This window comes from Agrilus planipennis, unplaced genomic scaffold, assembly GCF_000699045.2.
Source record: "Agrilus planipennis isolate EAB-ADULT unplaced genomic scaffold, Apla_2.0 scaffold189, whole genome shotgun sequence".
Classification (NCBI taxonomy): Eukaryota; Metazoa; Arthropoda; class Insecta; order Coleoptera; family Buprestidae; genus Agrilus; species Agrilus planipennis.
The window spans coordinates 106,487-117,426 of record NW_020439010.1 but is presented as its reverse complement, the minus strand read 5'-3'; the positions used below and the strand labels follow the sequence as shown (position 1 = coordinate 117,426).

The window sequence follows — 10,940 nt, the reverse complement described above, 5'->3', positions numbered from 1 at the left end:
GAAGAAGTCGACGGCACTTCTAACGTTCGTCGGACTATCGACCACATTGCCATCCATGATTGTTCCACCTATTCCTGTTTTATGAAAAACTCACAACGGTCAACATTTAACTCTCGGGTGTTTTAAAACGCGAATTTATTTCTCCCTGGCAACAAATAATGTAATAAGTACGAACGAATTTACGAGACGGCGACAACGGAGACAACAGACCGAAGGACTGAGGTTGTTAAGCACGCGTGTAATGGAAAAATCGTTCGGATGTGATTCACCAACGTAATATGATGCATTCCGTTGTAATTCAACCGGTGCGGTAGTTTATACATGGTACGGTGTTGACCGTGGAGGAAGACGGACGAGTAATAACACGGTGTACATTTTACAAAGTGGCCAGAAGCAAAAGCAATGCACCACCACTAACTCTATCGTTTAGTATGGGACTGTTGCTTCACTTGTATGTACAGTGTACAGTTTACAAGCAGCCTGACCATGCGATAAACGATACGGCAAAACTTCCAAACGCACGAAAGTACAAAAGTCTATCTTAATACTGAGCACTCAAGTGAGGCGAGGCGAACTGGCATCGCCTTGTTATCGCAGGAACTTCACTGATAAACAAGTTCGTAGCTGGCCGAGTCTTGCCAACAAACAGCACCGAACGACTACAGATGGCTATTCTTCGCGACTACGAAATAATAATTACCGACTGACTGATCGACGACGCCGTTGTTGCTATTATTATTATTATTATTATTCTTATTAAAATAAAACTAAAAATAATAGCAACGTTTGTTTTATTTATTTATATTATGTACAAATTATCCAATATGAATAAAATTTTCATACAATATCTAACTGTTATGTTTTTCCGAAAATCCTAAGCATTTAACGAGAAGATTATTATTTTTACGTTTCAAAACTTTTTCAACTAAGTATATACATCTGAATATTTGGTTTTCTATATTTCTTCGTTGTAAAAACCTCTACTTATAGGATTACCATTTAAATCTTCCAATAAATATTTATAAGGATAAGTATACTTAATTTTTGCTACTCAGTTGTAAAATTGGGTGAGTAAGACTGAAAATATATGTTAAGCTTTACTTATTCGTACAATATCACCCATTTGAAATTTATTTCTCATCCACCATTTTAATGTGATTATAAGCAGTATCAAGCAAGTACTTTTCATTTTGTTTTTTTATCGCTTTCGATGGCGTCATATTTATTGTTTGATGCACGGGACCATTGTATTCATTAACAACGTCATCAATTACGTCTATCCACCAATATGAACCTCTATAGTGAAGTGCTTTAAATAATTTAGTTTTAATAGTTCTAATTACCCGCTCAACAATGGATACCTTTTACTAAATAACTGCTATAATGATTAATTTTATGTTTTTCCATTTATTTATTTATTTATTTATTTATTTATTTGAAGTAGGCAGCAGTTACAAACTGGTATAGTAGTCTACATTTCAGAAAATACAAATTATAGAGAACAAAACTGTGTAGGAGATCATTTGAGAGGGGGGAGTGTCCTGGTAGCTCATCTCGTAGATCCAAACAGGTGACGGTGCAAAGACGACTTGAAGATATCGATGCTCGGGGCCTGGGCTATGCTCGCCGGAAGAGAATTCCATGTAGAGATAACCCTGTTGCCCAGGTGGTGCTCTCGGTGTTGCGTTTTGAAACGCGACACGTTCAACCTCAGATTGTGACCCCGTTGCGACGTCGACCTGAGGAAGATCTTCTGCAGGTCGGAGGCACGGTACATACCGTAGAGGATACGATAGGTCTCCGTGAGGTCAGCAAAAAGGCACCTGTCTGCCAGGCTTTGCAGCCCAAGCCGTCTCAGGCGCTCCTCGTATGGCAAGGACTTCAGTGTTCTGGGTATCTTCGAAGCGCGTCTCAGGATACCCTCCGGAGCCTTGATGTCCTTCTGGAGGTACGGAGCCCAGACAGTGGACCCGTATTCGACTATCGGAAGTACGTAGGTGGTCAGTACATTCCGTACGAGCGGGATGTCCACCTCCACAACGGCTTTGCGGACACGATAGAGGAAGGAGTTGGTTTTCTTTACTACGGCGGTGGTTTGTAGGTCCCATTTAAGATCATCAGACACGATGATGCCTAGATCTACCTGAGAGGTAACAGGAGCCAGCGCCAGGTTTCCAAGATGGTATACCCTGTGTGGGTTTTTCTTCTTCCCTAGGTGTAGGACAGTGCACTTCCCCGGGTTGAGCGGGGATCATCCAATCGTGGGACCACAGAGCCAGGTTGTCAAGGTCCTGCTGGATGGAGTCACCGTGGGTCAGTGGGTTCCCATAAATCTTATTATCATCCGCATATGCCTGGTGCTAGGATGTTGTTCGCACGTGCAAGTCGGATGAGTAAAGGTTAAAAAGCAGGGGACCAAGAACAGAGCCCTGGGGAACCCCACTCGGAGCCGACCTAGAGGTGGAGAGACGGTCACCAATCCTTGTCTGGAAGGTCCTGTCACGCATGTAGGCCTCGATCCCGGCAAGAAGTTTGCCCCTGATTCCCAGATGGTGTAGCTTCTGGAGCAGCCGTCGTTGTGGAACCTTGTCAAAAGCCTTCGAGAAATCGAGGTAGACAATGTCCACAGGAATCCCAGAGTCCACCGCTTTGGCCCAATCGTCCAGACAAAGAAGCATGTTAGAGCTGATTGAGCGCCCAGGTACAAAACCGTGTTGTTGGGGGGGAATGATTCCCTTCTGCAACGCAAACTCTAGGATTTCCTTTGCAAGCAGGCGCTCCAGGACTTTACAGGTGGCGCTGGTGAGGCTAATAGGCCTGTAATTACTCGCCAAGTGCCTGCTACCTTTCTTGAAGATCGGAGTGACCGTGGCCGTCCTCCAGTTTTCCGGGATGGTACCTTTGTCCAGAGACTGCCTGAAGAGTGTGTGAAGAAAAGGTGCGAGGGTTTCCGCACAGTTCTTAAGAACGACAGATGGAATGCCGTCTGGGCCACTGCAGGCAGAGCTGTCCAAGAAGCGAAGGACTTCCTCGACGTCTCTGACGGAGAAATCGATGTCGGAAAGATGGTCATCCTGAGGAGGGTAGTCAAGGGAAGGTAGCGGTCCGGGAGGTTCGGTTGTATAATATTAAAGATTTAAAATGACGATTATAATACTCTTTACCATGGTATGTTTGTAAATTTTGAGGAAAGGCATAGAAAGTTTGAAGAATAGAATGCATTTCTTTTTTGCATACCTTTGAGTTTTTTTTCAGTTTATTTCGCGACTATCGAAAAGCATTGTGTTGGTGACACAAGATTCGCTTGGTTCGTTTATACATCGATAACAATTGTTATAAAACAAGTAATATTGCAAGAAAAGTAACTTTCACCATTTCAAACATTCTGTGTGTATTCTAAATAAACCTATAATGGTTAGAAAAACGGTTGTAGCAGAGGAGATATCATAGCATTTAGTGTCGTCGATGACATACGAACTACGATAATAATAATATGCGACTAGGAAACCATTCGTTCTCATAAGCGGATATCATTTACCAGGCATCGAACGACAAGGAAGGGCAAGTTCGTGATTTATTAGACTGCGTTAGGTCGGTGGGTCGGTCGTCGTATTCGGTTCGAATAACCACCATTGATGGTTCGAACTGTACATACCTAGAATTTTTGTAAGATGAGACAGCGTAGCAGCAGCGCAGCAGCACCAGCTGCAATATCATCCGACCAATATTATTACCCACCTACAGTGTGGAACAACTATTACGTTTCATTTAAATAATTCCATCTTTTTTAAATATCCACAAATAGTAAAAGCGACTAATACTACAACATGACGACAATTAATAATAAAAATAATTGCAGCCTAGCCGAAGGATGACCTTCTTCCTCTACAGCCGAAGAATGACCTTCTTCAACTGAAGAATGACCTCCAAAGGCGCCGAAGAACTGGAGGATGGTCAGAACTGGATGGACAGGTCATCCTCGGTCCCAGCTGCGACACTGTATTACTACTTACGTGGAATTACTAACAGATTATAATTTTTTGGTGCTTTAATTTACTCAGCATGTCCCAAAATTGTAACTTCTGCACCCTTCGTTGGTAACAATGTGGCGTCTTTCATGTTTTTCGTTAGCGACGGATCCAGTCTCCATAAATATCGATATCAATTTTTTTACGTAGACGTGGAGCGGTTCCTATCAAAATGTCTTCGATTAAAATTCTTGTAGTTACCCAAGCAGTTTCACTACTGACAATTTCGATTCTCTCTAAAATGCAGTAAACCATGAAAATTTCGATAGTTTGCTTCAAACATAGTCAACAGTAACAAATTACCTATCAACTAACAAATAATGCCCGACAAACATAAACAATGCGCTAACAATTAAAAATTATAAAGGTAGCAATTAAGAAAGTGATAGTTAATAACAATGTACAATTAAAGAAAATATTACTACTTACTTATTGACATTCAATCACCTTCTCAAGACTTCCTATACAAACTCTTTTTTTTTGTAATTCAAATAACCGATAAGTTCATCACTAATTATTTTAATTCCTTCGTCCTGATTTATTCCTGCTATCATATGTTGAACGCAGAAAACACCCCTCCCTCTAGTTTTGGTGAATTAATTAAAACAACCAAACCGAACCCACATCTAAACAAATAAATCCAAAATAAAGATTTTTTTGTGGATTCACATTGCTGTAAATAAGCCAAATACATGGCAACGACAAACACTCACCGTAAGTGTTATCTTTCAGTGAGTGTTTCGCTTCCATAATTGATCCTAATAAAAGCATTGTTCGGTAGGTTGGGTTAGGTTAGGTGGAAAAGGTGCACTCATGAAGTAAATGTTGTCATTGCCTTGTACTTTTTTGTTTGTTTTCAGCATTGTGAACCCACAAAAAATCCATATTTTTTATTAATTCGTTCAGTTGGTTTGGTTGTTTTACTTGCTTTCTTTTAAAACCTCCAAAACTAGGGTAAGAAATGGTTTTCGCACCCAAATATACATATATATATATAATACATGGTAGTTTTCCATTTACGGCATAAGAGCGAATTGTGCGCAATAATACTCAGCATTGAGTCTTCCAACTACCGCAACACCTCAAACATTTTAGTCAGGGAGCTAACATGCAAAAAACATATCGTTCGAACCTTCTGCCGCCTGATACATCAACTTTTCAACTAATATAGAGTAATTTTTTTATATAATATATGGAAGATTAGGGTCCCATTTCGAGATAAGAGGAGAGGAAAAATCGAAAAAAAGATGTCGGCCTAACCGCTTGGTTTTAACGGTAGATTTTGTTTATTGTATTTTTTTTAACAAGTTCTATTACAATTTGCCAAATCAAGTTTGGCCTCCTCATTAAGTATGTCTAGAAGCATATACAAGCATTTGAGATTTTACTTATCACTTAAAACATTTGATTGTGAGATTTGGGTTGTCTATTCATTTAACATAAAGGAGCGGGTTTTTAAAAAATTCCCTATAAAATAAAATATCTTCATGCTGATTTAATAAAAAAATCTACAAATATATATACTTCTCTTAAGTGAACTAGTATCGAGCAGGCTTTGAAAATATGTTGTATTGTAAATTGCATATAGTACATAGTTTCGTTCATGCCCCACACGTAAGATATATTGTTATAAGTGGATCTCAAAATCTTGTTTCCTGCCAATCTCAGTTGGGCATACATACTGATTATTCGTAGAGGCAGACTGACTTTTAAATCTTCTTCGCACTCGTATTTTTCCACCCTTTTTATGACCCGATAAGTCTGACGTATTTACCCAAACCTGATCTATTACACTTGTTCCCATTGGTCTAATAAACGCAACTTCGCCAAGCGTACCCGTTTTCGACCTGCCACTCAGTACACATAGTACCAACTTTTCCAGCCTTCCAAGGAGTAGTCTTCCATTGTTGTTAATTGTCTTATCGAGTGATGTTTTTGTTTCCTCAAAAGATGTATTTTGTGTGAGTATAGGTTTATTTCATTTAAAGTATCAATTCTTGAGTTGAACTCTCCACCAACAAGTAGCGGACATCAGTGGCTCCCCAGTGCATCATTCAAAAACTCCTGGACTATGTGGGGACCTAACCATCGGGGAGCAAAACCGGCATGAAACTGGTTTTCGGCATTGGAAAGGTGTTGCTCCCTGCAATACACATGTTATATGCTCATAGGGATGTAAGTCTCTGGTTGCAGCGGCAGCTCGCTAATTTTGATAAGACTGTTGATGTCTTAGTATATCAGCCGTCCTTTCCTGATAGGTGGGTAGGTTAGCCACTTCCTCGTCATAGGTGAAATTATCCCATTCTCCCGGCCCTAGGAATGTTCGTCCAAAAGGTGCGTATTAAGGGGTGATACCGGTAGCTGCGTTCCTTCGGCCGCGCTGGTCGAAGAGAATTTTTGTCCCATGTACGATGATCGCCTAGTTGCAGATAAATCCATAGGCTGGTTGCGCTTTTCTGTAGGATTCGCTCGTGAATGGTATGTAGCTGTTGCCAAATGTTGCCCTTTCCATTTTACGCAAGTGGCCTTCCGATTCCAACTGGTAAATTAGGAACCATTATCCGTAATAATTGCACGGATTGCACCTCCTGCTCCAGGTAGTTGGGTGACGACGGCAGGAGTGGCTGCGCTGATGGGAAATGCTCTTATCCAACAGAAGAAAAGATCCGTGACCACTAAAATGAATTTCCTCATACATGAAGTCCTAGGATAGAGTCCCATCAGATCCCATGGTTTATTGAGCTGTCGCGGTTGAAGCGGGAATCGAGTGATTCGCTGCTTTTTGATGCATTGACAAATGCGGCACTGCCGAATGTAATTTGAAATATGTTTGCCTCAAGAAAGTGGCTGTTATGAAAAATTATGTCTCTTTAGATCCAACGATCAATCAGCTCTTTTCAGTCGAAGGCGGGTGTTTCATTTGGGATGGGTGTTTCCACCCCCCTTTTTAATTCCCAAGGTGTTGGCACACCTCAACAAGGCTCAAAGTCAAGTCATATTAATAGCCCCAAAATGGGAGAAGATGTTCTGGTAACAGACTTAAAGAATCGCAGCCTGGAGCATCCAATTGTGATCAAAAACCTCAGAGTAGTTTTAATAAACTTATCAACGGGATCACCTCCACCCCAAATATATCTGACTACACTGCAAGCGTGGAATATTGAGTATAGGAAAAAATCCTGGTCGCAGGAAGAAAGAGACTTAATCAAAGAGAGCTGGAGAAAATCGACCAATGATGAAACCTATAAAGCTCCGATTCGTAAATGACTAAGATGGTGTCAGGAGAGACAATTACATCCTGGAAATCCAGAAGGTCAGCAGGCTGCAAGATTATTAGCAAATCTATTTCTGGAAGGTCTAGCTTGTAGTGGTCGATAAGCCAGCGATAGCGTCATTTTGTTTAGGAGAGATGGAAGGAGTATCTTCAAATTTTCTAGTCCACCAGATACTAAAAGCTGTTTCAGTAAGCAGACCAGGAGAAGTTGTTAATCAGATATAGGGTGTGCAGATTGTGTTTGATTGGTTGCTGAAAAGTTGTGTAAAAGATTAAACCTCTTCCAAGCCTCTAGGAGAGCTGCATTGATTTTGTTGTTAACATCAGGTGATGCTGATGATGATAAATTAATTAATTAAAAATTGAAGATCTCAAAAAATTTCATTACAAACCTGGGCGAGATCATTTTTTGGCCAGCCTTTTGGATCCAAAATGGATAATATGAATTTTAGGCAATGAAAGTAGAGATTGCTGAAGCATCTCAACATCAGACTATGCCCAGTCACTTGAAACTCCTCGAAGCCGAAGAAACAGAATAATATGATTGACGGCTTTTTTATTACGCTAACAGGTCCCTTAATACTATCTTCAAGAACGGCTATCGTTGGATGGATAAGATCAATACTAAATGAGGCTGGGAAAGACCCAACACCAGATAGTGTATGCTCAGCTGTAACCTTAAAGAGCTGGTTGGAGAATCTTCCTATACGAGAGATCTTAGAAAGAGATAATTGAAGATGTGCTGAAACGTTTAGGAGAAGATAATATTAATTTGCTTATTTTTTTCAGAGCATGTCGTTCGATTATGATAAAAAATGTTCTTATTATTCAATAATAATTTAATGTTTAAAGTTATGTGTTCCTTCAGATTTTATAAATAAATGTTCTATTTCTGAAATTAAAGGAATGAGTTCTAAATTAAGAGTTATTTCTCCATTCTTAAATCCTAAGGCGTCACATAGCGTTAAGTCCACCAGCAGAAAACAAACGTCTCTCATAAGAATGTCGTGTATCGGCCAAAGGAATACAATGAAAGTGTTTTGAACAAAAAAATACGCATTATGCTCCAAAACCGATACACAGCATCCCTAGAAGCACTAGCTAAATGAGAGATACTAGTTGAGAGCAGATTTAGCGATAAAATTATGTCACTTAGTTTTTGATTGATTAATTTGATGATTACCATGCAAACAAAGCACACATTTGAATTGAGATTCAAATTACCGATCGATTGTTGTGTCACGCCATACAATTATCAATAGTATTAATGGAAAACAAGAGCAAAGTTGGCCACAAGAACGCGGCACTCGATGCCAAAAGAACACTCCAGTGGCACTGGGATAGAGGCCACACAGACCCGCAATACCTGTTGGCTATAACGGATATATCCCAGGCAACAGTTTACCGGACTGTCCGGCGTGTGCGAGCGGGTGAAGGGGTCGAACAGAGGTCCGGACAAAGAATGCCTCCACTACTCGATGCCAACGACAGACGACGCGTGACACAATTGGCGAACAATGATCTAACTATGAGCTCTACACAAATTAAATTGATGAAAGATAACCTTGAGAAAGAGACTGAACGCTCAATTGACAACTGGATGGCCAAAATCGAGACCATTTGGAACGATTTGGTCCCTAAATATTTGGAGTCTTTAATCGGGAGTATGAATTCCCGATTGGAATCGTGTATTGCAGCCAACGGTGATAAAACTAAATATTGATCTAATTGTAATCCTAATGTATATTTATCAGTCGATTATGAGCAAAGAATAAAAATATTTTTTCTAAATTCAAAGATTGGTAAAAACCAATTGAAACAATTATCACTAAATATGTTCTCAATATTATAAAGAAATGCCCTGAGCTGCTGGTGTCAATTATTCAGTGGTACCAACATAAAGAATGAAAAATCAGTAATAGTTACTAGAAGTTGGATAGTTGGTAGAATTGGAAGAGCGAGAATTCAATATCGGCTTAGAAACATAATATGTTTTATTAGAGTTCAAAACACTTGCATTTTTATATTACACTTCACAGTTGACAGATCATATTGATANAATGCTAACTTGTCAAACCCACGAACATTACAATCTGTTACTTGTTAATTTGTTATATATTGAAAATAAATCGGAAAAGTGTGATCCCCCTGTAGGTATCCATTAGAGGTAAATATACATTTTATTCTTACTGCAGATTGTATTACAATTGCACACCATAAAAAGTATTAATTGCTGTTATCATTAAGTCTTATATTAAGAATTCGAAATCGATGACAAACATCTTGAACACTGTAAAAAGCATTAATTTTTGCTATTAACTAGTTTCATATTAAGAATTCATACATCGAGTTATGCATGTGAACAGACTATGCTCAGCAAATTAGCCCACGCAGTTCTCACGGATAACAGACTCAGACAGCGATATGCTTAGCGTAGTAATTTTTCTATACTTTCTTCAGATTTAATTATTCAATTATTATTACAGTTAACGCACGTAGCGTATTGCTGTTCCATAATTCAACGTTCCAATTATTATCATGTAATTAACGCATATAGTGTATCATTATTGATATAATTTACAAGTGTATTTATCCAATAAAAGTTAGTTTAAAGTTTAAAACTCTTTTTAAAAACTGGATTAAGTACACTGAACGTTATTTACATTTTCTTCAATTAACAATAACCTTCTATAAAACTTCCCTCGCTTCGGCATTTCTACATGTAATTTACCCTGAACCGGCAACCTATCCCAAAATTACAACACCCCTTATAAATCTATCCTTTATACTTTTTACTTCAAAACTGTTCTTTTATTTATACACTTTCCAAAATCTATTTCTATTAGTTTTATTGCAGCCGAACGTGTCCTTATTACAGGGCGACAGTGCCCTTGCCTCTAGCTTTATTTTTCGTATTATTATTTTCAAAACAGTCAAGTTCAAAAAACTGCACAAACTCCCTCTACAGGAACACATAGGATATAGACAAAAAAAGGAGGAAGAAATAAAGTGACAGACAAGAAAATTTATAAGATTAAGAACATTTTGTAATAAATTGGAAAATATAACATAAAAGTGCACGCAGTTAATTATATTAAGTTAAGTTAAGTAGTTTAGGATCCAAGATTCTAACATAACGAAGAGATGCAGAATGCAGCATTTCTTAAACAAAATCTACCAGCCTACTTACAAGTAAGTTTTATTTATTATCTTATTTTATTTTACTGTATGTTTTGAAAATATTTGACTATGAAAAATTTTAACTACAAAACGTGTTTCAGAATATGCAGCATTGCCCTGCCCCCCATTTAATTATTTGGGGGTGAGGGTGAGCTTTCAATTTTATTTTAAAGTGCAAGGCCCGATAGTTGTGGTATATAGTGTTAGTAAAATATTATCTTATTTTTTTTAAATGTGACATTAATCAGAGTTTATTTTACTTACAGGCCATCACATCAATAAAAATATTTGGTAATATAGGTTTTTAAAAAGCGTAAGTATATTATTTCATTTTGGTTAATGAATCATTAATTCATTTTACTTGTAGGCGTTTTCTTCAATATTATTATGTTATTACTATTTTCCTATTATATTATTATTTTTATATTATTACTATTTTCTAGTATTATTTCCTTATT

General features: G+C 38.3%; 1 protein-coding gene across 2 annotated transcripts in view; it reads right to left on the bottom strand.

The window, feature by feature from the left end:
• Positions 1–4,227: 4,227 nt before the first annotated feature.
• The window catches only part of LOC108738047 (electron transfer flavoprotein regulatory factor 1), a 19,144-nt gene continuing 12,431 nt past the window's right edge, over positions 4,228–10,940 (bottom strand). Inside the window, exons 3-4 of one of the 2 annotated variants that reach the window (XR_001937938.1) lie at positions 7,695–8,044; positions 4,940–7,635 (exon numbers count right to left, since the gene is read on the bottom strand). Coding sequence is in view for 1 of the 2 variants with exons in the window: in XM_018471267.1 (XP_018326769.1) it covers positions 4,243–4,264 (22 nt within the window). In the remaining variant the exon portion in view is untranslated. Of the gene's footprint in view, positions 4,265–4,939; positions 7,636–7,694; positions 8,045–10,940 lie in introns of those variants that run through there. The other variant, XM_018471267.1, reaches the window with a different exon arrangement.